This window comes from Corvus moneduloides, chromosome 1 (genome assembly GCF_009650955.1).
Source record: "Corvus moneduloides isolate bCorMon1 chromosome 1, bCorMon1.pri, whole genome shotgun sequence".
NCBI classification, from domain to species: domain Eukaryota; kingdom Metazoa; phylum Chordata; class Aves; order Passeriformes; family Corvidae; genus Corvus; species Corvus moneduloides.
Genome location: NC_045476.1, coordinates 119,867,538 through 119,894,052, shown reverse-complemented (window position 1 = coordinate 119,894,052; position 26,515 = coordinate 119,867,538). Strand labels below are relative to the sequence as shown.

Below are 26,515 nucleotides of genomic sequence, written 5' to 3'. Positions count from 1 at the left end.
TAATTGTCTCGGTTTTGAAAGACAGGTGTCTGCTAAGGAAGGCAGAAGCCCCCCCTTGAAGTGGCAGATATAACCCCTTTTCCCTCTAAGTTATTATATTTTGAAATCAAGGGCCTTTAGGCGAAGATGTGGGAAATAGGAATAACAGTTCTTTACTATATATATATATATATATATATATATATATATATATGTATATAACCAGTCAAACAAAACAACAACAACTCTGGCAGTAACAGCAAACACAAACCCAGTCCCAGCCTTCTCGGCTGCCGGGCCCTTTCCCCTCGGGTGCAGTTCCGCTCGCAGCCGGCAGGGGCGCTGGCGGCTCCCGGTGAGCAGGGCAGGTGCGATGGTTCCCCCGCGGCCGCAGGGGGCGCTCCGGAGCGAGCTCGGGACACACGCGGCACCGGTGCCCTGGGATCCCGGGAAGGGATGGAACAAAGGCTTCACAAACCCCTGGGCAGCCGATCCCGGGCTCTCGGGAACAGCAGGCTGGAACGGCAGGCTGGAACGGCAGGGGCGAATGCAAATCCCGGGTGGCAGGCGAGATGTATCCAGATGGGAGAACCCCATGGAGGCCCAGGCAGGCAGGGCGAGCAGGGCTACAGCGTAGCGAAAGCTCGAAGCAGCAGCGGAGCAGGGCAGCCACAGCTCGGTCTCCAGCAGGGCAGGGAAAGCGGCTTTTGGGGTCCCGGCGTTGTTTCCAGCAGGAAGAAAGAACGGCCAAAAAGAAAGAAGCAGCAGCTCCTTTCTCTGCAGCTTCTCTCTCCGGACGCTCAGAGTGAACTGACCCCACACCCAGGTGTAGACAAAGGAGTAGCCAGGCCCGCCCCACTCGCCTTTTTGTCTTTCTTAAGTACAGCTATTTGTCCCCTAGCAACATGCATATGGGAGAAAATTCCTTTAACAGAAAAAAAAACTAAGACTAAACTGAAACCCCAACATTATCCACCCCAAATTTTTTCCCATACTAACATGTTACATGAAACTTAACTTTTTTTAACCATATAAATCTATGCATCACCCAGATTATATACAAATATACATGCTGATACTGATACAAGTACAGAGCCATGGGTAGTTCACCCTAAAACAAGGTCCCCTTGAGGTAAGCATCGGGTCTCTCCATCCTTTTGCATCACCCACCAGGTGCAACCTGGTCCCTGAGCAAAAACAACCCCACGGATGGGTTTGTCTTTGCTCAAGGCAGACTTTACCCAAACAGTTTTTCCAAGCATACCTCTCATGTGCACCACTGGAACCTTATCTCCGTCTGTTGTTTGTAGGGGTTCGGATTGGGCAGGGCCTGCTTGGCTGGTGGAGCCTCGGGTGTTAACTAACCAGGTGGCTCTTGCTAAATGCACCTCCCAGTTGTTGAAAGTCCCCCCACCCAGTGCCTTCAAGGTGGTTTTAAGCAGTCCATTACACCGCTCAACCTTCCCAGCTGCTGGTGCATGGTAAGGGATGTGGTACACCCACTCAATGCCATGTTCTCTAGCCCAGGTGTTTATAAGGCTGTTCTTGAAATGAGTCCCATTGTCAGACTCGATTCTCTCAGGGGTGCCATGCCTCCAAAGGACTTGCTTTTCCAGGCCCAGGATGGTGTTCCGGGCAGTAACATGAGGCACAGGATAGGTCTCCAGCCATCCAGTGGTGGCTTCTACCATTGTGAGCACACAGCGCTTGCCTTGGCGGGTTTGAGGCAGTGGGATGTAATCAATCTGCCAGGCCTCCCCATACTTGTATTTGGACCACCGCCCACCATACCACAGAGGCTTCACCCGCTTGGCCTGCTTGATTGCAGCGCATGTCTCACAATCATGGATAACCTGGGAGATACTGTCCATGGTTAGATCCACCCCTCGGCCTCGTGCCCACTTATAGGTGGCATCTCTGCCCTGATGACCTGAGGCATCATGGGCCCATCGAGCTAGGAACAGTTCTCCTTTATGTTGCCAATCCAAGTCTATCTGGGACACCTCTATTTTCGCAGCCTGATCTACCTGTTTGTTGTTACGATGTTCTTCATTAGCCTGGCTCTTGGGGATGTGAGCATCTACATGACGGACCTTCACGGATAGCTTCTCTACCCGAGTGGCAATGTCTTTCCACTCTTCAGCAGCCCAGATTGGTTTTCCTCTGCGCTGCCAGTTTGCCTTATTCCACCTTTCCAGCCAACCCCACAGAGCATTGGCTACCATCCATGAATCAGTGTAGAGGTAGAGCTTTGGCCACTTCTCTCTTTCAGCTATGTCCAGAGCTAATTGGACAGCTTTGAGCTCAGCAAATTGGCTCGATCCACCTTCTCCTTCAGTAGCCTGTGCAACTTGTCGTGTGGGGCTCCATACAGCGGCTTTCCATTTCCGGCTAGCGCCTACAATTCGGCAGGAACCATCAGTGAAGAGGGCGTATTGTCTTTCACTCTCTGGTAGCTCGTTATATGGTGGGGCTTCTTCGGCACGTGTCACCTGCTCCTCTTCTTCTTCAGAAGATAACCCAAAAGTCTCACCTTCCGGCCAGTTCGTAATTATTTCCAAGATCCCAGGGCGACTTGGGTTTCCAATTCGGGCGCGCTGCGTGATGAGGGCAATCCATTTGCTCCAAGTAGCGTCGGTGGCATGATGCGTGGAGGGAACCTTTCCTTTGAACATCCACCCCAGCACCGGTAGTCGGGGTGCCAGGAGGAGTTGTGCCTCTGTGCCGATTACTTCTGAGGCAGCCTGGACTCCTTCATAAGCTGCCAGGATTTCCTTCTCTGTGGGAGTGTAGTTGGCTTCAGACCCTCTGTAGCTTCGGCTCCAGAATCCCAGTGGTCGGCCACGAGTCTCACCAGGCACCTTCTGCCAGAGGCTCCAGGACAGACCATTGTTCCCGGCTGCAGAGTAGAGCACGTTCTTCACCTCTGGTCCTGTCCTGACTGGGCCAAGGGCTACGGCGTGAGCAATTTCCTGTTTGATCTGGGCGAAGGCTTGCTGCTGTTCAGGGCCCCAGTGGAAATCATTCTTCTTGCGGGTAACCAGGTAGAGAGGACTCACGATCTGGCTGTACTCGGGAATGTGCATCCTCCAGAAACCTATAGCACCTAGGAAAGCTTGTGTTTCCTTCTTGTTGGTCAGCGGAGACATTGCTGTGATCTTATTGATGACCTCAATGGGAATCTGACGTCGTCCATCTTGCCACTTTACTCCCAGGAACTGGATCTCTCGGGCAGGTCCCTTGACCTTGCTCTTCTTGATGGCAAAACCAGCTTGCAGGAGAATTTGAATTATTCTCTCTCCTTTCTCAAACACTTCGGTTGCGGTGTTCCCCCACACAATGATGTCATCAATGTACTGCAGATGTTCTGGGGCCTCACCCTTTTCTAGTGCAGTCTGGATCAGTCCATGGCAGATGGTGGGACTGTGCTTCCACCCCTGGGGCAGTCGGTTCCAGGTGTACTGCACGCCCCTCCAGGTGAAGGCAAACTGAGGCCTGCACTCTGCTGCCAGAGGAATGGAGAAGAATGCATTGGCAATGTCAATAGTGGCGTACCACTTTGCTGCTTTGGACTTCAGCTCGTACTGGAGCTCCAACATGTCTGGCACGGCAGCGCTCAACGGTGGAGTCACTTCATTCAGGGCACGATAGTCCACAGTCAATCTCCATTCCCTGTCAGACTTGCGCACAGGCCAGATGGGGCTGTTGAAGGGTGAGTGGGTCTTGCTGACCACCCCTTGACTCTCCAGCTCGCGGATCATCTTGTGGATGGGGATCATAGCATCTCGATTTGTCCGATACTGCCGGCGGTGCACTGTCGAGGTGGCAATTGGCACTCGTTGCTCTTCCACTTTCAGGAGCCCGACTGCAGAAGGATTCTCAGATAGTCCAGGCAGGGTGTTCAATTGCCTAATGCCCTCTGCCTCCACAGCAGCAATCCCAAATGCCCACCCGAGTCCTTTTGGGTCTTTGTAATAGCCATTCCGGAGGAAGTCTATGCCCAGAATACACGGGGCCTCTGGGCCGGTCACAATCGGATGCTTTTGCCACTCCTTCCCAGTCAGGCTCACCTCAGCTTCCAAAAGGGTCAACTGCTGTGATCCCCCAGTCACCCCAGCGATGGATACAGGTTCTGCCCCCACATGTCCCGATGGCATTAAAGTACACTGTGCCCCAGTATCAACCAATGCATCATATCTTTGTGGCTCTGATGTGCCAGGCCATCGGATCCACACCGTCCAGAAAACTCGGTTCTCCCGTGCCTCTTCCTGGCTAGAGGCAGGGCCCCTCTAGCCCTGGTTATCATTCTTTCCCTGGGCGTACATGCTCGAGGTACCTTCAAGGGGATCCGACATATCATCCTCCCTTCTGTAATGCCTGGCAGCTCGGTCACGGGAGGCTGAGGCTACCTTCACCTTAGCGGAACCCCCTCGGTTAGTGCCTCCCTCCTTGAGTTCACGCACCCGCGCTGCCAGGGCAGAGGTGGGTTTCCCATCCCACCTTCTCATGTCTTCCCCATGCTCACACAGGAAAAACCACAGCTCAGCTCGTGGGGTGTACCCTCTCTCTCTAGCAGGGGGACGACGGGCTCTGACTTGGGGGCCTGTGACTCGCACTGGTGCCACACTGACCCTCCTCATCTCCTCCCTCATTTCCTTCCTCATCTCCTTCATCTCCTCTTTGAGGTCCTGGACCACAGCAGAGACATGAGCTTTCAGCGGGCCATTGATCGTGCTGTCATAATGCCTGAGCTTGTTGGCAACAGAGCCCACTGTTTCTCGGGTATTGTCAGCATCAATCGTTGCAATGAAGGTGGTGTATTGTGATGGCCCTAGCCTTGCCAGGTTCCACATCATCTGTCCTGTGCACCTGACCTTATCGGGGTCATTATCATGCTGTCCATCCTTCCCAAAGAGTACCTCTAATATTGCCACCTCTCTTAGCTGTTGGATCCCTTGCTCGAGTGTCTTCCACTGCATTCTATGATGATACTCCTGCATTCTTTCTTTGTGAATGAACCTTTCTCTCACACTCGTTAAGAGCCGCTCCCAGAGAGAGAGAGGCCCTGGCTCCTTCACAAATATCTGGTCCACACCTGGGTCCTGGGTCAACGATCCCAGATACCTTGCCTCACCACTATCCAGTTGCACACTTGTGCCCATAAGGTCCCAAACCCGAAGCAGCCAGGTGGTATAAGGCTCACGCCCCCTTCGCACAATGTCATTTCGCATAGCACGGAGACTGTCGTGCGACAGGGACTCAGTGATGACTTCTGGCTCTGGCTCTCCTGCTGGTTGTGAGGGCCCTGGTTGCCCATCATCATTAACTGGTCGTACTGATTTGGTCTTATACTTCCTCCTTTGCACAGGGGCGACTGCTGCTGGCTGTGGTTGTCCTTGTGGTTCAGCTGAAGCCTGGATGGTTGTAACATCCGTGGGTTCCACTGCTGCACCATCGGACTCACCCTCTTTGGGGCAGGGAGAGGGTTTTTCACCTGCTGAGGAGGTGTATTCCCTTAGCAATTGGCATATCTCCTGGCACACCTGGCCCATCTCCTGGCACATCTCCTTGCGCACCTGGCCCATCTCCTGACACATCTCCTGCCATATCTCCTGCATCCCTTTTGCCAGTACTCCCACCCAGTTTGGATAGTCCATTTCTGAGGTGGACTGTTGGGCGGTATCAGGCTGTGGGGCAGGGTCTCTAGTGTCTGGGGCTGTGTCAGGCTCTGGGGCAGGATCGGGCTCTGGGGTAGGATCAGGCTCTGGGGTAGGAACTCTACTCTCTGGGGCCATGTCAGGTTCTGGGGCAGGATCTCTAGTCTCTGGGGCTGGTGTCCGGGTAGATATCCAAGCCAATCTCAACTTATCCTTGAATGCTAAATAGAGTAGGCCTATCAGCAGCAGATGGTTAGTATTCAGAGGGAATTTAAACCCTTCGAAAATTGATGGGGTGGGCCCAAAGAACTGGTTGAGGGGTTGGGAGAAAACTTCCCCTGGTGTCATTTCCTCACAGAAGGTACCATTGTTAACATAACCCCAAAAACATGTGCTCAGTGTGTGATAGCTGTTTATCCATGTGCCCACATTCCGGAGGAAGTTAAAAACCCATGAATTCCTCACCTTCTCGACCCATAACGCAAGCTGGATAACAGCAATGGTAGCCTTAGTCAGAGGACCCATATTCAAGTAAGGAGCTGCAAAGGGGAAGAATATAGCCACGGCCACATGCCACCCGAACCAGGGTAAACTAGACCACATAGTGCTGCCTAACAAGGTTCCTATATTCAGCACAAAAAATTAAGTTATCCAGGAACTGTTATTCCTCTTTCACCTCTCTCTCTTAATGCCCTCAGGCCCCACATTGGGCGCCAAGATCTGTCTCGGTTTTGAAAGACAGGTGTCTGCTAAGGAAGGCAGAGGCCCCCCTTGACGTGGCAGATATAACCCCTTTTTCCTCTAAGTTATTATATTTTGAAATCAAGGGCCTTTAGGTGAAGATGTGGGAAATAGGAATAACAGTTCTTTACTATATATATATATATATATATATATGTATATAACCAGTCAAACAAAACAACAACAACTCTGGCAGTAACAGCAATCACAAACCCAGTGCCAGCCTTCTCAGCTGTCGGGCCCTTTCCCCTCGGGTGCAGTTCCGCTCGCAGCCGGCAGGGGCGCTGGAGGCTCCCGGTGAGCAGGGCAGGTGCGATGGTTCCCCCGCGGCTGCAGGGGGCGCTCCGGAGCGAGCTCGGGGAGCACGCGGCTCTGGTGCCCTGGGATCCCGGGAAGGGATGGAACAAAGGCTTCACAAACCCCTGGGCAGCCGATCCCGGGCTCTCAGGAACAGCAGGCTGGAACGGCAGGCTGGAACGGCAGGCTGGAACGGCAGGGACGAACGCAAATCCCGGGTGGCAGGCGAGATGTATCCAGATGGGAGAACCCCACGGAGGCCCAGGCAGGCAGGGCGAGCAGGGCTACAGCGTAGCGAAAGCTCGAAGCAGCAGCGGGGCAGGGCAGCCACAGCTCGGTCTCCAGCAGGGCAGGGAAAGCGGCTTTTGGGGTCCCGGCGTTGTTTCCAGCAGGAAGAAAGAACGGCCAAAAAGAAAGAAGCAGCAGCTCCTTTCTCTGCAGCTTCTCTCTCCGGACGCTCAGAGCGAACTGACCCCACACCCAGGTGTAGACAAAGGAGTAGCCAGGCCCGCCCCACTCCCCTTTTTGTCTAAGTACAGCTATTTGTCCCCTAGCAACATGCATATGGGAGAAAATTCCTTTAACAGAAAAAAAAACTAAGACTAAACTGAAACCCCAACAATAATTTTGGCACATTTTTTCCTCACTGAGTTACTGCACACAAATAATGTAGAAAATACTCCTTATCTGCATGTGCACTTCAGTGCAGTGTGCTGGCTGGCTGGGCTCCCAAACTCTCAGGAACTCTTCATGTCACTCAGGTAAAATGTCACTTACATTTATGTATATTCTAAGTTTAATGTTTTGGCCTGGAGCACACTATGTTCCAAAACATTATGAACAGAAGGAATGAAGACATTATTTAAATAACTTTACATGCAGAGCTGTAAATATGAATAAAAGCCAGGTAGTTTCTAAGCTCTTTAGAATTCCTTTGCAAACAGAAGAGATTCATTTTTCATACACAGCAATAGCCTATTTGCTCATTATTTGATACCGTCAGTGTAGTTTGAAATGAGCATTGAATGTTTTTTGACTGCTATATCAAGACTGAGAACAAGAGCCGTTACATTTTAATGAGTTAAAAACGTAGAAGTCTTAGCTGAAAATCTGTGTATGCAAAATGGCTTTGATGTGTTGCTTGGAAGGTGGAGAAATTAGCATATACATTTTGGGATTTTTATATGAGCATAGAGGTGGTGAGAAGAGGGTACCAAAATACTGTTTGACACAAATACTGTAGCCTTACATCCCAAGAAACGTCTTCTGCCCTTGAGCCAAATGGAGGACTTGGCTATAGGTGCTCACCTCATGTTAACTTGATAGGAGCCACCTGAGCATTTTGGAGGGGGGGGACTTTGAATCTGCTGCACTGATAGGTTCTCTCATCACCCTCTCCTATGGCAAGATCTTTAGCAGGTACCGCCTCCTGCCCCAGCAGTTTCCCAGAATTCCCAGATTAGAAATGCATTCAGGGTGTGCTTTCTAATGAGCAGCATGTGCAAGGGCATGGTTTTGTGCTTTACTCAGAGTGTAAAACCAACAGTGTGTGACCAAGATTATACAGTCTTTTTCTAGTCAGGCCTGATGAAAAGAAAGAAAGAAAGGAAGGGGGAAAAGACAGTGGATGGCTTTTCAATAGTGATTCAGTGAAAATTTTTCATCTTTGACCGACGTGTAGCTGTAGACAGGGAGTGATCTCTGCTCTTGGAGCAGCACTGCAAGCCCAGGGGAGATGGATGCTGGCTCACTCAGAAGGGGCAGGTTAGGGCAGCTTCAGGTGCTAGCCAGGGCCAGCCCACTGAGGATGCTTGTTCTGTGCTACCCCACACATCAGTGCTTTGGTTCCTGTCACTAAGGCACATGACATCAGGGAGCACTCTGATGGCTTCCCTTGCACTTGGGAAGCCACAGATGAAGGTTTAATTCAAACTGTTCAACATAGTAGGAACATTTGTGGAAGGGAAGCATTTCAGTGTTATCAGATCTGCGGGCTTGAGGATTCTTTTCCATATTCTATCAGAACCAGCTGCAAAGCAAGGTCTGATAGACTGTTCCATTACCATTAGAAAGAAGTACTGCTTCTGTCTTTTGTGGTATGCTTGTATGAAAGGATTTGTGAGCACAGAATAGTATTTCTTCCATCATTGTCCCAAGCAGAGTAGGCTTAAGTAGGAGCCAAAAGGTTTCTCCAAAAACTTTGTCTCTAGCACACTATCCACAATGACAACTTTTGCAACTTAGTTGAAGTTAAATATGGGTTTAAAGTATGCAAAAAATGTTCTTGATTGACTTTATATTACAGAATCAACACAGTGCTTAATAAATCTCTTAGAAACAGACACTAAATTTAAATATTAAAAAAGTAGAATCCTTCCACTAAGGATCATGCTGGTCTAGAAAGCACTGCCATTTCACATTTGAATCTCAGCTCAGCAGTAGGGATTAAGGTGGTTATCATTGGATAGCCTGTGTGCAGTGACTAGGGATATGTAAAGGTTTTAGAATCTCATGGTAAATTGCAGGACCCCACTGTGACTGCAGAAAAAAGTACCCGTGTAACCTACACCAAAGGCTGAGCAGCCAGGAATATTCAATTATTCTCTCCCTTAGAGAGACTGCAGCAAGTGTGTTTTGCTCAGCCAGAACCATTTGTATCAGAGAGCCCACTCTGGCTTGCTCAGTTAAATGCCTTTGTGGCTAGTTAAAAACAAAGTGGGCCTCTGATGCTTTTTACAAGCTCGTTTCCCAGGATCCTGAGAGGAGCCATTAAACCCTAACTGGCTGTCCTTAACCATCTGGTGGCATTTAGTAGTCACTAGTGGTCCTTCTAACAACGAACCTGTAGCTGCTCCATCAATACCTGGCATTTGTTTGGTGCTTTTACAGTTCTGTACACAACAGGAGTTCAGCTGCTGAGCCCTCGCATCTCGGAGAGCAGCTGGGCTTTAGCTCGTACCTTCTGTGGTGGGAAGGAATCCAAAAGAGATGCACAAGAGTGCTTTTCAGATGTCTTTCCTGGAGTTTTCTGGGAAAAAAAAATAGCCCATGTATAACCTAAGGATGAACTCTGCAAAAGCACCTCCTCAGAGGAAGCTGTGGTATCATCACGTGACACTCACTCATTGAAAATAATGGAGTTTTTATCAGGTGCCAGAACACACAAAGATATACATAAAAGTATAGCAATACTGGTGTTTAGATTAGATGTTTTAGGAAAGAGAGCTTTATGTGTGTTCCTGGGAACTGTCTGGCACACTGTGTACACCTGTAGGAAAGCCAAGTCTTGAGCTGCTGAGTAGTGACCTCAGAGGACTACCCTGTGAAACAGAGAAACTCCGGCATAGTATTTTATGGGAATTTGTCAGCTACCCAGCAAACATGATCCCATAATTTTCACTGGCAGTGAATGCAATTCCATCCTTCAGCTCCAAAACACACACCTATCTGGACACTGAACCAATGAGGAAGGTCCTTCTCGTGTTTCCTGAGCATGTTGACCTGGCTGCTAGGCAGAAATGCCTTTTCTCTCCCAGCATGGGAGCAGACAGACCCTTTTAAAGTTATGTGCCTGTGTGCTCATCTGGAGCTAATTACTTCTGCACTCATCAGGGCTCCTGTGGATGACACTCCAAAAGCTCTCTTGGGATTTAACCACAACTGTCCCATAGCATTATTTGGCTAACAATGGTCCCTTCAAAGGGCAGCACTGGGGTGAGAGCTATCATTTATTTTCACCCCTCCAGGGCATCCCAAATGCCTAACATTCCCTGTCACTCTGCTATCAGGTTGAGAGCAATATAAAATATTTACAATAAGCATTATAAAGCAGTCAGTCCTGCACATAAATTCTAGTCCCACAAATGATGCTGTAGACTTTGTAAGAAGATTTTCACTGACAGGTAGGCATCTGTAGTTCAAGAACAGCATTACTAATTGATGATGGTTTCTGTCTCACATTGCTGTTAAGTGACCTGTAGGTGCATGCTCTGCATGAAGCATTTCCCATGGGAAATGCCCATTGGGACTTTCATACTTGCTCTGTATGAGATAAATTTTATAATGTCTATAAAAATTTGAGTTCAGGCTACAATCCTTTCCTCACTGGAGACATACATCTTACTGGAAATTTCTTTCACTGTATTAAATTTGTTCAGAATTGACTGAGGGCTTGGAAGTTGTGGTGGGATGTACAAACAAGCAGTGTTAGCACATCAGCTGCATTCCTTAGGAAGGCAAGTTGGAAAAACTGGCTGCACTCCTGGACTCCTGGATGCACAGAGAGTTTCCTGCTCCTCCTCAGTCTTAATTGCAACCACAAGAATAGGCTTTGTGGGAAAAGGATCACTTAAGCATGGAGTGGATATGTTATACTTTGTCAGTGTGTGGCACACGGGGCAGGCTATTCTGTAATCCAGTCATGGTGTCACGTTTGAGTCCACTGTGTGTGGTCAACAGTGCCCAGGTCTGGCTACTGAAGCCTGTGGCAAAGCTGAGACAAGTTTTCAAAGTGCAGGTTTGAACATGAAATGTGAATTGAGTATTAACATCTGTCACAGATCTGAAACTTGAACTATGTTTTAGAGATGGGGCCAAAACATTCAGAATTTTTTCCTATGATGTGCATGGGTTTGGGTTCTACGCTGACTTCTGCAGAGTGTTTTCCTTGAGGTCACTCTTCTCTGAGTTACTTAAGTATATAAAATGAGGAGTAAAAACATAAATTAAAAGCAACAAAAAACTAACAATGAGGCCAAGCTGTAACATTTGAAACATGCCAATTATTTCAACTCCATCATAGTGGGAAAGCACAGTTATCCATCTAAAACAGTGCCTTGTACTTACACTGTGTTACATCCTGTGTATCAAAGGAGGATACACAAGTCCTTGCCATGGGTGTTCATACAGCAGTCTGCCCCTTTTTCAGTGTCAGAAAATGTTTAGGAGGCCAAGGTCAAATAATGAATTGTTTCTGCCCCCTGTGGAATGAGAAGTCATTCTGTAGAGATTTCCTATAGCTCCCATTGCGAAGCGGCTGATGGATCTGCCCTAATGATGACTTGCTGAATGATTAAACATTAAGTGATATGTTTTCAAAATGTTATTGCTCCGACAGGCTTTGACCAGTCCTGTTTGAGAAGTGTGGTTAACATGAGTTGGCTTCTACGTGTCTGTCACCAATTTAACATTTATTAAGGCATTGTTGTGACAGATTGTAACGAGGCTTCGTTAAAGTAAAGGGTGTGAAATACTCACCTGTCACTTGAGATATACATTTAAGAAGCCACTGAGTTCATGTTCGGAGTAACTCCTCTGAACCAGTCAGAACAATAACCCAGAAAAGCAGAGCGCTCGAGGCCGGAGGCAGAGCAGTGTCACGGGATGCTGATTACAGGTGGGAATGAGTTTGGTGGTGTTAAGCTGTGAGGAGTCACTTTAGGGACGCTGGGAGCCCCAGGAGAAGGTCAAACAAGGGAGCTTGCCTGGCAGAGTCCCTCTGGAAGTCAGCCTGGGCTTGTCAAATAAAGGCACTGTTTCTCTGGTGCTTAATTCTTGCTGTGCCCAGAAACAGAATGATGTGTGAACAGAACTACATCAAAGAAGCAGCTACATCCATAAACCAGTTCTTCAGTCTGTACTAAATGCCTCTGAATGCTAATGGTTATCTTACAGCTCAGTTCAAGATAAATGCAGTGTGCATTTCCTTAGACACTGAAAATAAGGTATAAAATCAACAAGCATGATAAATGCATATCTTTGCAACAAGCATGATAAATGCATCCCTCTACAATCTTTATACTCAAGAAATATCTTAGATGCTAAACATTCAAAACCTACATCAACTTTGTGCATGAAGACAGTGCTTATGTTTACACTGTTCCCTTAATCCCTGTAAAATCATTTCACACTGTGCATTTTGGGTGTATTTTTCACCCTAATGTCTTCAGACTTTACAGGCTCAATTAAGTCTGCGAATTATATATTCATTTTCTAAGGTTCACCCCCCATCCCTACCAATTTCTAAGTGGTTTTAAATTTGCCATTTTGCATACTAATAAAATATAATTTTATTGTTAGTGGACAGCTCAATACGCAATTATGTGTTTGCACAATCAATTAAAAGAGTTGTCTTCTCAAGATATGCCTGAGAAGGTCACACTGTTCCATAAAAAGCTTCTGTTCCAGTAACAAGTGCCTCTAAAATGTTCACCTTTTGATGAAGCTTGCTTCCAGGCAGTATGCTAAACATTCAGTGTGTTAAGATATTTTCATGTGTCTAGCTGCTCTAAATGTGCAAGGAATTTGGAAAAAAACACCATGGAAAAAGTATTTAAATATTTTTCCAAGTTAATATTGAGGCCTGAATATTTTGAATCTAATTTTTCTTGTCTTTTTTCTTGTCTTTTCTTGGTGACTAAGAAAGGTAAATGATAACATCCTATTTCTTTACAGCAAACATTGATTATGATGAGTTATTAATCTAGAGATGGAAAGTCCAAGCAGTGTACTGAAGAAGGCCATGTGGAGGTGTGGGCAATTGAAAAATGAGAGAAGAGAGTGATAGTATTTAGTTTCTAAGCAGAAATGCAAGTACAACTGCTTGCTGTTAGAGAGTTGGTCAACTTGTGCAATATGCCCAGGAGAAGGTCTGCACAGACCTCTTCCCTGCCTCCCAAATGGGATGAATGCTCTGGGGAGTATTTTTTGTGGGGGAGCACAGCAGGGATGGTACTTTCATGAACAAATTCACACAATTCCCAGTGCAGTGTTCACCTAAAATTACATCCCTGTATCGCACTCTCTCATTTTTTAAATTTTGAATTTTTAGCTATCAGGAAAGTCAGTTCTTAACAAATAAAATTTTGGTGCTTTTCTTAGGACAGTTTAAGGATGATTCATGTTAATAAGTCAGGAACTTATCAACAAAGGGGATTTATGATAACAAAGGTGTGGAGAAGATAAACAGCGAAGGTTGTCCTTCCTTTGAAGCAGTATAACTTGTTTAGTGGTTTATGTGTCTTGGGGTCACTTCTTTATTAAGTGGTGTTTACAGTCTGTGAGCTTTTGTGCTTTTAGAAATGTGGCTACCTGCATCAGGCTGCTTGCTTTGTCTGAGAGACAGCATGGGGCTGTTGGGTACTGAAATAGCATTTTCTGGAACTGACAGTAGTGTCAGCAGTTTGTTTCTGGCTGTACCCTCTCTTTCTCTGCAAGGACCAAGTCTGTATTTTGCAGAAATGCCTGAATTAACTCAGGTACAACAGCCACAGTAACTGCAGCATGTCATGGAAACAGCCTGACCACCTGCAGGTGTTCAGTAGTGTTTAAATTTAGTTACATGAGAGTTTAAAATGCCCTCACAAAATTAAAATACATTACTGTTACTCCAAATAACATGGGTGACAATGTACCATGGTATCCATCATGTGGTAGCTTTAAAAAATTATTATTAATTTACTCAGCTGTATCACACAACATCTTATTGGTTTGGAGTTGAATTTGAAAGCACCAAATGAAATCTAAATTTTTCATTAAGGCTAATGGGAATTACCTTTTGATCTCTTTTATACACATATATATACATATATACATGTACACACGTATTTATATGCATGTCTGTGTCTGTGTGCTTTTATATATATATTTGGAAAACAAGATAATGCCTTTATTTCTTCACTTCTGATATATCTTTAATTCTGAATTTCTGAATGCATTGGGATTTGTTTGTTTGTTTGTTTATGGTTCTGTTTGGCATTTTTTAATATGGACAAAATAATTCCAGATAAAGAGCTTTGAAAATGCTTATTTCTCTGAAAAGAGTCTACATCGTGCAACACAGAGGACTGATGATAGGATTGTATCTAAATCTGAGGATTTGGGCTTGATACTTTCAGCCTAGCGTGACACAAGAATTCCCTGTGTGTATCTTTGCCACCCATCTGTGCTTTGGTATTTCTGCCTTTAATATAGGTCTGTGTTCTTACAGTTGGGTCTCAGATTTTAAATCAGCTGGAGAACGGGAAAATACTAAAGAAGAAACTAAAAAATACTGGAAGAGCAGTATACTACTTCTAAGAACACTTGAGGAGTTCTATTTTCTCTAATGTGTTAAAAACATTTAATGTGCTGAAATTGGATTTTAAAAAATATTTTAAAATAAAAATAAACCAGGTACTTTTAGGACATTAAAACAAAAAAAAAAAAGCTCCATGATCATCACTTGGGCAGTGCCTGGGTGGCTGAGCGCCAGAGAGCCAGCAGTGGGTTTGCTTTCCAGGCTGCACCTTTTGTTCCTCAGAGCAGCAGGGAATGGCAGCAATGCGGATACAGCAGTTTAGCTCCTGGGCACAAAGGGATCCTTAATGCCAATTAAAAAGCAGACTTAATGAGTACCAAAAGCAGCCCCCAAGCCAGGCCTCCTTAGCTAAAAAAAGACGGGAAAGCAACACGTTGTAGGAAATGATGGAATTCCGAAAATCCCATAAGAAACAGGGAACACCCTTTGCTCTCCCTGCTGCCATCCTCAGCTCTCTCGCTGTGCTGAAAGCAAAGCTGTGTGAGAATACAGGGGCGTAACTGGTGGAACTGCCCCGTTTGGAAGGTGGCTTTTTGCTAGCTGGGGGGCTGTTTGTGGTCAGTGTGTTATTTCTAGCTAAAATGGCACTTCATAAAAATAACAAATTGTTGGCAACCATTGCTCTTTGAATTCTATTTCTAGTTCTAGTCTCTATTTCTGTTCCTCTCGGTTGCTTTTCTCCTAACAAATCAAACTTCAGGATTGCAGCAGGAAATTTAGATTTAACCTCAAGAGTCAGTGTTTTGTCTCATGTCTGCTCTAATGTGATACAGATGTTGGAACTGCTGTACGTAACTCAAGATTTTATTGAACTAGCGCTCCCTGGCTAATAGAAAACACAGCTAACTGGAGTGCACATTAAACACAGATCTCTCCAAAGGCACTAAGCCTGTGAATTTTAGAAATATATTGACAAAATACTTGGAATATTACTTCAATTGCACATCCTTCAGCTGTTTGATAGGGAGTTTCTGCCATGGTAAAGAAGCAGAGCTCTTTATCTTATTTGTTTTAAAAAGCAAACCCAAAAAGTAAACATGAAAAAAATGCAATACGTGAAATTATTTATGGGCTGGCTTTTCTTTTTTTTCCAATTCTTTGTTTCCTTCTCTTTAGCAGATAACCAGAAAGACTGGAGGGATAGATTATCTGTTGCATCCCTTTTTACTTCTTCTCTTTTCCAACAATCCTGATCTCCACTATTCTTTCATTTTTAGTTTTCCTTCTCTTGAGTTGCCACTGTGGCCAGGGCATTCTAAACACTTGGGTATGTCCTTGATGAGGACTGAAGGGTAAACACTGACATTTCTCACAACACTTCTATGTCACATTAGCCCCAGTACAAAGTCATCTGAAATCAGCTCTTTCCTCCATTCATTCCCTCCCCCCCCATATTTCTAATAATGAGATTAAAGTTTTCTACTTTTCTGTATGGGCAGCACACTGTGTTTCTTAAATGAGATGGTTTAGGGCAAATTCAGAAGGTTTAGGACATCAGAGTGATTTTCTTGCTCATAATATAATAGGAATTATGTATTAATTTAGTGCACCACACCCAAGTCTCATGCCCTATAATAAAAAAGCAGTGCAGAAATGTGCTACCCAGAGCAATCTCCAAGCAGCAAATTGACCAGGGAAAAGTTCTTAATACACAGAAAGTGGTGGAAAAAATACAAACCAAAGAGCTCTACAGGGAATCATATAGATTTAAAAAGTCATATACATTTTTACCTAGCTGGGGCTGACTCATGCTGTGCCTTTCTTTGTTTAAATCTCAAAACTTCCACTTGTTGCTGAAGGTCTTCTTTGACTCTTGGGTGGACCAGCATATTTTGGATGTGGGTGTTTGAGTGGGTACAACTGGGTCTTCAGGCAGCTCTGGGGCTGCTGGCAGCTGCGTTGATAATGTCAGCAGCAGGGCAGGGAGACACAGGGTTAGCAAAGGCGAAACCCTTGTGCTCTGTGGGTTAAAGCTGAGCTCCAGAAACATCACAGCTGTGTTACAGAAGAAGTAAAAAACCCCCACTTGTTCAAATGATGGACATGTCATGAACATTAATTCATTTGAGCTATTGTATTATCAAAACAGATAGTTCTGATAAGTTTGATAAGTTGACCCTTAATATTTTGAACTATACACTTATTTCCCCAGTAATAAGTGAATAGCCCAGCTTGAAGTTTACTGTCTTTCTATATTCCATGGGAAGGCTTTTGGAGTTAGACTTGGATTTTTCTAGATAAACAGCAGCTCTTGAAAAGTAGGGCTGTCCTGGGTCCAGCAGAGAAACCTGTAGGAAAAATAATTGATCCTATCTATTAGCTACCTCAGAGTTTTTAAAAAATCTTTCTGGTCTTGTCACTCATTACACAAGAAATTCTGTATCAGCAACTATTTCTAGCAGCTAGCTTTTGTAAAAAAAAAGGACAGTTTTATTATTGCCTAAAGCCTCCAAACTAATTTCATATCCTGTAATGAGTACAGGAATACAGAGTCATTTTTAGAATAGCACACTAGGTCTGTTATCATATGAGAAAACTCTGAGGTCATCAGTGTCGAATTACATATTAATATTTTTCTCTTCCAGGCTTCAGTCTATTTCTATCATTTCCACAAACACTATACAACATTTACAGGTAAGTTAATTAACATTAAATAAGTTCTATCACCTCCCCTTTAATTCTGTATATTTAATAATTTCCTCATTTACAAATAAATGTAATGCTTGAAGTAGGCTGGCTTCTTTCATCCAGATGCTGTCCTGATACTGTAGTAAAAGGTTTTTCTGGTGAGTTTTCAGAATCTGACTGGTTTCTTTTCCATGTTTACAACTCTCTTCCTTTCACTTGGTATTCTCCTGGCTGTCTCACAGTGGTCCTGCACAGTAAACTGATAAAGGTTCTGTGGTAAAAATCACTGTATTTTATTTGCAATCAAATGTGATTTGTAACTTCTGCCTGTGCTGGGTAGAATTCTGTAGCTGACCATCCTGTACTCTGTGAAGTAGTTAATTGTCTTCCTGGTCCTTCTGTAAAACTTTCCTCTGTATGAAGTCTGTAGATAATTGCCATCAGATAAAAGCTAGCCAGGTGGCAAGCTGTGATTACATCTAAGAGCTGGCTTACTGCACCTAGGAATTTTATACACAGATAGTTTATACTCCAATGGCCTATTTTTATTAATGCTGCCTGCCTTCCAGTAGTATTTGCTAGCTCATTTGACTCATCTGTCACTTCAGGTCTCTCAGGTCTTAAGTGTCCTGGAGGAGGGACTGTCACTGCCTGTCTTCAGGAATTAGTGGAAACTGACATTAACATTTAAATTTTGGAGAGACTATAAGACAATATTGCATCTCTCCTACACAGCCCTTTTTGTGTGGTGGTACTCAGGGTAGTTACTCAAAGCATGCACAGCCCCAGGCTGGGGCAGGAAGCGTGGAGAGTCAGGAGACATGGGGCAGGAAAAGCTGAGGACCTACAGAAAGGCTGGGCTCTGGGGCTGGGAACCAGCTGTGCAAGGCACTCTGGTTCAGGGACCACTGAGAGGAGGAGGGAAGCACCTTGTGCATGTCAGCCACGGGCAGTAGCAGCATTTACCCCAGTGAACACTGAGGCTTTGGTTTCATTCCTTTCCTGTCAGGAGTTTTTTTATTGTTTTCCTTTTCAAGTCATCACCTGACAGTTCCTCTCAAGCTTTCTGGTGGGTTTATCATTCCTCTGAAGAGAAGAGCACAAAAATTTTAAACTACCAGTCAGGTTTGCTTGAAGGATGCACACACAAGCTCTTAAGTGATGAGGGATTTTCCAGTCATCTCCTCTCTTCTTCATCATGATGCTTGTTCTCAGTTGTTATTTTAGGAGTAGATTATTCCTTCTGGCATTAGAAAGCTATTTCTTGGATTTTTGTCTAGCTGTTTCTATAAATACATATTTTCAAAGACTTAAAACAGGACATTTCCCAGTACATTTCAAACACAGAATTGCTCTTCTGAACTAGTGGTATGAAGGAATGGTTTAGTGGCAGTGAACTTAGAGTTACCATTTCCCTAGCTGACAGAAAATGCAGTCATTTACTACCTTTAAAAGACAGCTTAAAATATCCAAAAAACACAATGCATCATTAATTTTCTGTAGTCTGATTAGCCAAAATGCCTCCCCTTTAGGCTGTACTTGGACTAAAGTGCATAAATGCTAATGTACAGGATTGTCAAGCAGCATCACCTCTAGACTTAAACAGCAGCAGTACCTGCCAGCCATGTGCTTGACTGCTGCTGCTGAAAATGTGCAGTATTGATTGAAACAATTCTATTTCTCAGGTTAGAAGCTTCATCCCCTAAAGCCATGTATTTTGAATTCATAGCATGTCTGCATATTTGAGAGTACTGCAGCTCACTTTGTGTGAGATTAGTGGTCCATTGCCAGACAATGGTGAGCAAGTGAAGCTGATGAGGAGCTACGTGAATAACCCAGTATAATTTAACCCCAGAAATAAATGTTACTTGGGTATACTACAATTTCTTGTAAAATGTCTGGTATCTAGCACATTTGCACAGTTGTGTTGCAAGATGAATTCTTGGGCTGAGTTTAGTCTAGAGTCTGAAGTTACTGTGTAGAAATAGAATGGATAAACTTCCTTTCTCCACAAAATTATTGTATTTATTTCCAGAGCACATTTAAAGAAAACACTGAAGAATGACTCTCTGTATGAAGGACTGCTACCTCTTGTGTCACCTCTGTTGCTGTTTGTTCTTCTTACAGTCTGGGTGGTTTTATCTCCAAGCAACATATTAGCAAAACAACCCAGGCTGTTTTTATGGATGGTTGGGGTTGCTTTCTCAAATGTTATTGTAAGTATATGTGAGGTGGTGCTATTATTTAGAGATAGCTTTCTACTTTTCTGTGAATAAGAAGAAGGGAGCAGAAAATGTAGCTAAAATCAGCAGTCACACAGCTCTTCTACCTCTGTGTTACACCCTGTCTCATAAAAATACACCGCAACACGTGCCTGGACTCGGGACACTTACAGTACTGAAATACCTACTCTGCCACAGCATAACACTTCTGTGAGGGTTCTGGTTTGTTTTCTGAGGGTTTATGAAACCCTAGGGATGCCTTACTTCCAGAAATGTAACAGATACTCCCCAACACACAGGCAGAACTGGGGACTTGTCAAAGTAAAAGAAAGGTCAACACTGGCACAGATTTACTAGCAAGAGTAGAGGAGCTGTAGCTTTTCCTTGCTCTTGTGCCCATTAGTGTGGTACATGCATTCCTGCATCCTGCAGTTCAGCTGATCCTACATTTTCCCTTCACCATTTAGAATAAGGGTGTACCACTGGCAGTGTGTTTTAGGGAAGGATGTGAAGAGCTGCAGGGGCCTCGTGATGGCTCTCTGCTCACAGATCAGTTTCTCCTGTACCACATCATGGTGAACAGTTTCCCCCCTTTAATTCCCAAGAGACAACATAAACCTCTGTGCAGTTCTAGCATGGGCAGCCAGACAGTGGTGCTGAGCCCTGCAGGTAACCCAGGGCTTTCTCCTCTGGGGGAAGCCAGGAGAGCAGCCAAGCAGAAAGGTGTTCTTCCATTTAAGCTAAAATACCCTAGAGGATAGTGACTAGTGTCATCTTAGGAAAACAGTCTCCAACACCATCTAAAATACTGTCACTGAGCAGTGCTACATCCAATTTAAAAAGTGAAAGTCTTGAAGTGCCTTGCACTATGAGAGAGATCTTCAAAAATGTGGGGTTTTAAAAGACAAAGCATAACCTCTTTAGAAATCTGAATTCAGGAATGGGAAAAAAATTGTAACTGAGATGTTTGTTAGATGTATCCCATAAATGTACATTTCTGAGGGTCACAAACAGTTCCATCGTAAGGACTTAATCTCACAAAAATGAGGTTATTTTCAGATGTGTAAGTTTTATTGTATGCATTATTCAGTACCTAATCTACCCCTTTTTTTAAGAGAATAGTGGAGATTCCAAAATGGGAAATACAACTGCATCTTAACCTACCAAGAGTGATTGTGGCAGGATGCTTGCAGAAGGAAAATAGTAAGGCAAACCAGAAATTTCTTTACAGGCTGCAGTTTATCAGACACTGAGTGCAATACGTATTCTTCAGGCTTTTTCTTTTCCCAAAACATACACTGCCGCATTGGAGGCTCGTGTGAATTAAAAATGTATGCATGTTAGCTGAAATGTTTAACATTTTAAAAGCAAGCATTAAAAATGTATGGGTGTTAGCTGGAATTTGTAACGTTCTGAAGTTGCAAATCAAGGCTGCATTTCCTTTCACCTCTTCTGGTCCCTTAGACACGTTTCCTTCAGCATCAGAGGAAGGCTTGTCACGGCAATACTTTTATTCTCCGTGATAGCCTGACACACTGGGTTTCCATTATCTGTTCTGTAGAGCACAAACTGCAGACCATGTTTCTCTACCTGCCATTCCGGTTCCAGTATCTGGAACTTCTCATGCCTTTGACCATGTATTTGGTCACACAAATATATAAGAATAATAATGGTTTAAAACAATGTGAAATCCAACCTCTGGACAGGTTCAATTATGTAGCCAGAAAAATTATAGCATATAGATTGCTTTAGCAATTTCTGATACCCCTCTTTGATTCCCAAAAGACTCATAAAACCAGTGTTATTTAAAAAGTTCACAATCAATACTGAGAATGTAAGTGAAAATAATAACATTAGGTACAAAGGCTTACTTCTTCCATTATTCAAAGTTAATTATTTTTTCATGGTTTACTTTTGCATTCTTCAGCTTCCACAGCACAGGCAGTAAAGCCAGTATTTTGTTCCTATGGTCGGACTCCTACTGCTGCTGTCATAAGATTTCAGGCACTGCATAGGGAATGAGTTATTCATTCTTCTACTGTTTTCAGGATACATAAAATCTATTTTTAACCACATTTCAATTTTGAGTGAAACTTAAATCAATAAAATATTTCAGATGTGCCTAAATTTTTTTTTTTTTTGGTAATGGGCATGGTGTACATGAGACACATTTCTTAAGGAGCCTAAACCAGACAAAACACTTTGGTATGCTTAATTGCTTTTAAAATATGGAATTTCAAGTGAGTTCGTCTCATTATGTTTCCAGAACTCAGTAGAATTAAGCTAATTGCCTTCAGTTAAACCATGTACCATATATTCATTTTTTCTGCCATTCTGGGTGGGATCCCTTTCTCTGGGCCCCCAGCTACATCTCCAGGGAGCCCACTGCCATGATTGAGCCAATAAATTAGGGTTTTAGTACATAAAGGAGTGCTAGAAAAGAAAAACAGGATGTGAAAATGTCATATATTGTCTTCCCTCCGTTCCATACAATGAACCAGAAGATATTTCTGCCACGCCAGCATGCTCTCCCAGTGATTCAGTGGTGGCACATTTGATTTGGGATCACAACTTCATGAGCCTCTGTGAAAACGTAAGGTGGCAAACAAATTCCTCTTTTGTGAAGATGTGCTTCCACTTACCAAGTGTGTCAAAGCACTGTCTCCAGAAAAGGGTGTATTTTCAATTGTCCTAAATTCCTCCAGGACCCAGTGAGGCAGAAAGGTGTGTACCTAGAGCAGCCTTCTCACCAGAAACAAGCCCCAGTTGCACTGTAGCCACGTTTCCCCCTCACCCAAAGCAACCTGCAAAGAGGATGGAAGTACCTTTCCTTAGACCTTCGGGGCTGGCCCAGAGCTCCTGACGTGGCCCCTTTTGCTCCGACAGTGCAAGGTGATCGTGTGCCAGATGAGCAGCACCCGGCCGGAGCTGCTCCACTGGTTCCTGTTCCCGCTGGCGCTGCTGGTGTACGCAGCCATCTCCGGCCTGCTGGGCTGGATGGAAGAAGTGCTTCTCGGCGTGTTCGCCGCCCTGGTCACGGCTGCCCACGTGCACTACGGGGTCTGCGTGGTGAGCAAAGGGCTCTGAAAACAGTTTCTGGTTGGGGTGTTGTCTGGGAGTCTGAATGTTTATGTTTTGGGGTTTTTTTTTTAATCCTGTGTATTGTTTTATTTAGTCTAAAGACAAACAAAAATAAGCCAGTTTATTGCAGGCAATGCCTTTTGCATGTGCAGCAAGTTCAGTGACTTGAGTTATTGCAATGTAGCCAACTGGTTTTGGCTTTAAACCCATCAGAATCAGAATATTTATGGACTGGTTTTACATAGCAGTCAAGCCATGCAGCATGAATGCTCCTACCACTTTTTTTTTTTTTTTGCCTTTTTCTTCCTAAGGTCACTTGACTGAAAAAATAGGAAGGTAAAATGCAAAGTGACATAAATAGAAAGAATAAAATAAGGTCAACTTTGCTTTGAATCTGCAGGCAAAATAGCTGTCCCAATTTTTTCTTGGCCCTCTGCTAGCATCTCTCAAGCTGGAGACATGAACAGCTTTCCAGTTCATTCACTCTTACCAGCACATTTTTGTGTCTGCTAGATCTCAGTCTTGTCATTGTCGTCTGAACTACTGCTTTACTTTGTTGATGCCCACTTTTTAAAATTGTCAAATGATGCTTTAGCAACTGTTTTAATGTGTTAGCTTTTAGATAAAATGCCTTGCATGGCAAAGATCTCATTTCAGAGGGAGCTGGTCAGCATTCTTTTATTTAAGCCACATCAATGGCATGTAAGGATTTTTCTTTGAAAGCAGCCTTTGGTCAGCAGACATTGGTGTCATAGTAGAATCTACCCCAGCATCAATATGGGCCTGTTGGTGGGGGTCAGAATGGAAATACCTGGTCAAAATTCACTATTGACTGAGGGGCCCAGCTCCATCACAGCTGATGTCACCTGGGAATCTGGTCTGTAGCTGTTTAGCTTCCCAGCAGTGTGTTGCAAGAGGAATGTAAGGAAAACAGCTCTCTTGTTTGAATGCTTACAGGTCCCTGTGTACTCACAGATCCCCAAGTATGTGAGGACAGTGGTTGGGTCCTCCCTCCTCTTACTGGGAGAGGAGGCAGTGAATTGTGAAGCACATATAAAATAGGTTGCTAATCTCTGCGATTTCTCTTCAGGGTAGGCAGCTGAGTGAGCACTTGAACATTTACATCTTTTCCCTGAAGAAACGCGTCCAAGAGTGAACACCTGCACTACCATCAGGCTGTAACTCATAACATGGAGATTTGCAGATCTTCTGATGTGATAAATAGTTGGAATGAATCTGATTAAAATAACCAAAGAATAGAATAGTACAGCTATCTGAACCACTGCGACAATGAGCTATGCAGCAAGATGCTTCATCTCAGAGGCAGATGCCTGTCCAGCAGAGTTTACGAGGTTGTTCTGTTTGGTGATATTTATTCTTTTTACCAGCTGTGTTACTCGCCTCTCTTTTGTCTTCCTCCTCCTTACCACTGTGTCCAAAGTCCTGGGTAAGTCCATGCCGGGTTACATGAGATCCTTGGTGGTTTATAACCAGCACTGGTTTTTCCCAGCCTAGTCACCAGTGGGACCCCAGCACTGCAAACCCTCCCTGTACGTCCTTCCCACTCAGACATCTGTGCCTGCTTCATTTGCCATATTTATTTTCTCACAACTCATTTCTTCCACACAACCTCCTGAAAGGCTTATGCACATTGAGTCTTTTCCCCACCTCATATGAATGTGTGAAGACAAGAGAATGAGCTCAGAAAGCTATGGGTGCAGTAAAGCGTTTTTGAAATGTACAGTTTTTTCCCCATTCTCAGCATTAAGATGAGTCTCAGCTGACCTGTCAGAAATGCAGGCTCTATACAGCAGCAGCTGGCCCTTCTATTTATTTTCTAGGCAGTAACAAGCATATTGTTTATATTTCAGTAGCAACAAACAATATAGCCTACAAAGGTAAACAGCTGAAAATAAATTTGGCCAGCAAACCTTTGAAGATTCGCATATTTCTCTGCAAAACTAGTTTCAGTCCGACATCATCTACCACTGTGAAATGCTAAACAAGTCATTATTTGCCTGTGTGCTTGAAGCAAATTTTTGTGGTTTTAGAAAATGTCACAGGAAAAAGAAACAAGAAAAATTTTTTTTTAAACATTGCATGTTTGCATGCAGATGCAAACTGCTCCCTTCATCTATAATACACGTAGGTTTTCTGTGTGCCTTGGACGAGAGAGTAAGAATTTGAGTTTCATCTCTTTTCATATGCTGCCCTAGCCAGAGGGCCTTTGTGGCCTCAAAGCACTAATTAAACAATCTGTCCACTTCCCCAAGGTAAGCACAGAGAGATGTGACTGACAGCCTGGCATGTTTATTAACTACTTAACCATCTTGCTTGCCAGAAGCCAGGTGGAAGTGCAGTTTTTGAGCTGCTGAGCTGAGCCTGAAGTTCCTCTTTTTCAGTTCTTGGACCATTTCTCTGGGTTTAGCACTAGCCTGATCATTTTCCCCCCCAGTCAACTTACCCTTACATCAGTAGCTTCTATTAATATTTCCAGCTGAGCACTGGCAAGTTGTATGAACAGCTTCAGTATAAGCTGGTACTGCCTGTTACAGCAGTTGCTCTACCACAACAGCAGCAGGGCTGATTTCCCCAGGCAGCCCTAAGCACAGACACCAGGGGACAAACCTGCACATCAGCTTCCCCTTTTCACAAAGCAAAAATACCACTCTGACTCAGAAAGTTCCTTCAGGTTTGAAAGCATCCATGTTCCACCTACTAAACGAGCACATTGAGGGTCCCACCCCCAAATGAACATCAGATGAGTAACAGTTCAAGCAGCTTCAGGTCTGAGTTAGGCAGAGGGGTCAGGTCATCCTGTAATGCTGGGTCAGAGGTTTTGCCAAGAGCCCAGCAGGGAAGGGAGGATGCCCTTGGGCACCACTGCAGTCCAGCTACAAGAGGCATCTGCCAGCCTTCCTCCCCACTGGTGTGGCAGCCATGCCCTTGCCCTGTGTGATGCCCAGAGAGCATGGGGTCTCCACAGAGGCACTCCCTAACTGCCCAAGGACTCCCCTGGAGTAAGTCTGAAGGCTCTTTATTTGATGAGGTTTGCCAAAAAAGGCAGTTCTGACTGTGTTTGAAGGGGAGTGACGAGTTTGGTGTTGTTGCATGGACCCAGCAATGTTTGTTGAAGTTAAATACTACATCCAATACCTGATACACTGCCACAACAGTCTCACCTGCTTTATTAAAGGCAGTTTGTATTTCACCTGTCCCTCACAAGTATCGAGGAAATTCTGGTGAGGAAAGAATTAGGATACAATAAACAAAAATAACTCCAAACTGAATGTGGTTGTACTGGAGAAACTCTGTGAACAGGCTTCCTTTTTCCATCTGTCTTGCACTTATTTAGGAAACAGCTGGAAATAAGGGTCACAGAAGCAGTGCAATTTGATGCACTGGAATGGAGTATTTTGAAATATTCATTAAATGGAATTAGAAAATTTGAACTACCACAACCTGCCTGCACTTGTACCTTTCTAACAAGAAATCAAGTATCACTTTCAGAGGACATTCGGCTCTGGCCAGCTTTTTCACCTTCTATATGAAAACATGGCGAGTAACTTTCTTTTTCCTTTTCAAAACAATTTGTCACTAAAGTCTGTATAAAGACAAGTATAAAAAGAGATCATGTACTGCACAGTGTATATACTGAATTATTAGCCATCGTGGATGGCAACTGGTTCCATGATTAGGAATAAAAATGCTTTGTTCATATGGCTGTATGGTCACAGATTTATTTTGCAAAGTCACATATGTAGGTGACCTAACAGTCTAACAACAGATTTTTGTGGTCACAACATTATGGCAGAAAGTTTTCAACTATCTGA

General features: G+C 44.3%; 1 protein-coding gene across 3 annotated transcripts in view; it reads left to right on the top strand.

Moving 5' to 3' along the window:
• The window catches only part of LOC116451373 (ethanolaminephosphotransferase 1-like), a 63,719-nt gene extending 37,317 nt beyond the window's left edge, over positions 1–26,402 (top strand). For 2 of the 3 annotated variants that reach the window (XM_032124734.1, XM_032124744.1), the window contains 4 exons: positions 17,337–17,385; positions 19,415–19,595; positions 22,488–22,670; positions 23,773–26,402. In XM_032124734.1, the coding sequence (XP_031980625.1) occupies positions 17,337–17,385; positions 19,415–19,595; positions 22,488–22,670; positions 23,773–23,838 (479 nt within the window). In that variant the 3' untranslated portion in view covers positions 23,839–26,402. The remainder of the gene's footprint in view (positions 1–17,336; positions 17,386–19,414; positions 19,596–22,487; positions 22,671–23,772) is intronic. The other variant, XM_032124753.1, reaches the window with a different exon arrangement.
• The last annotated feature ends 113 nt before the right edge of the window (positions 26,403–26,515 follow it).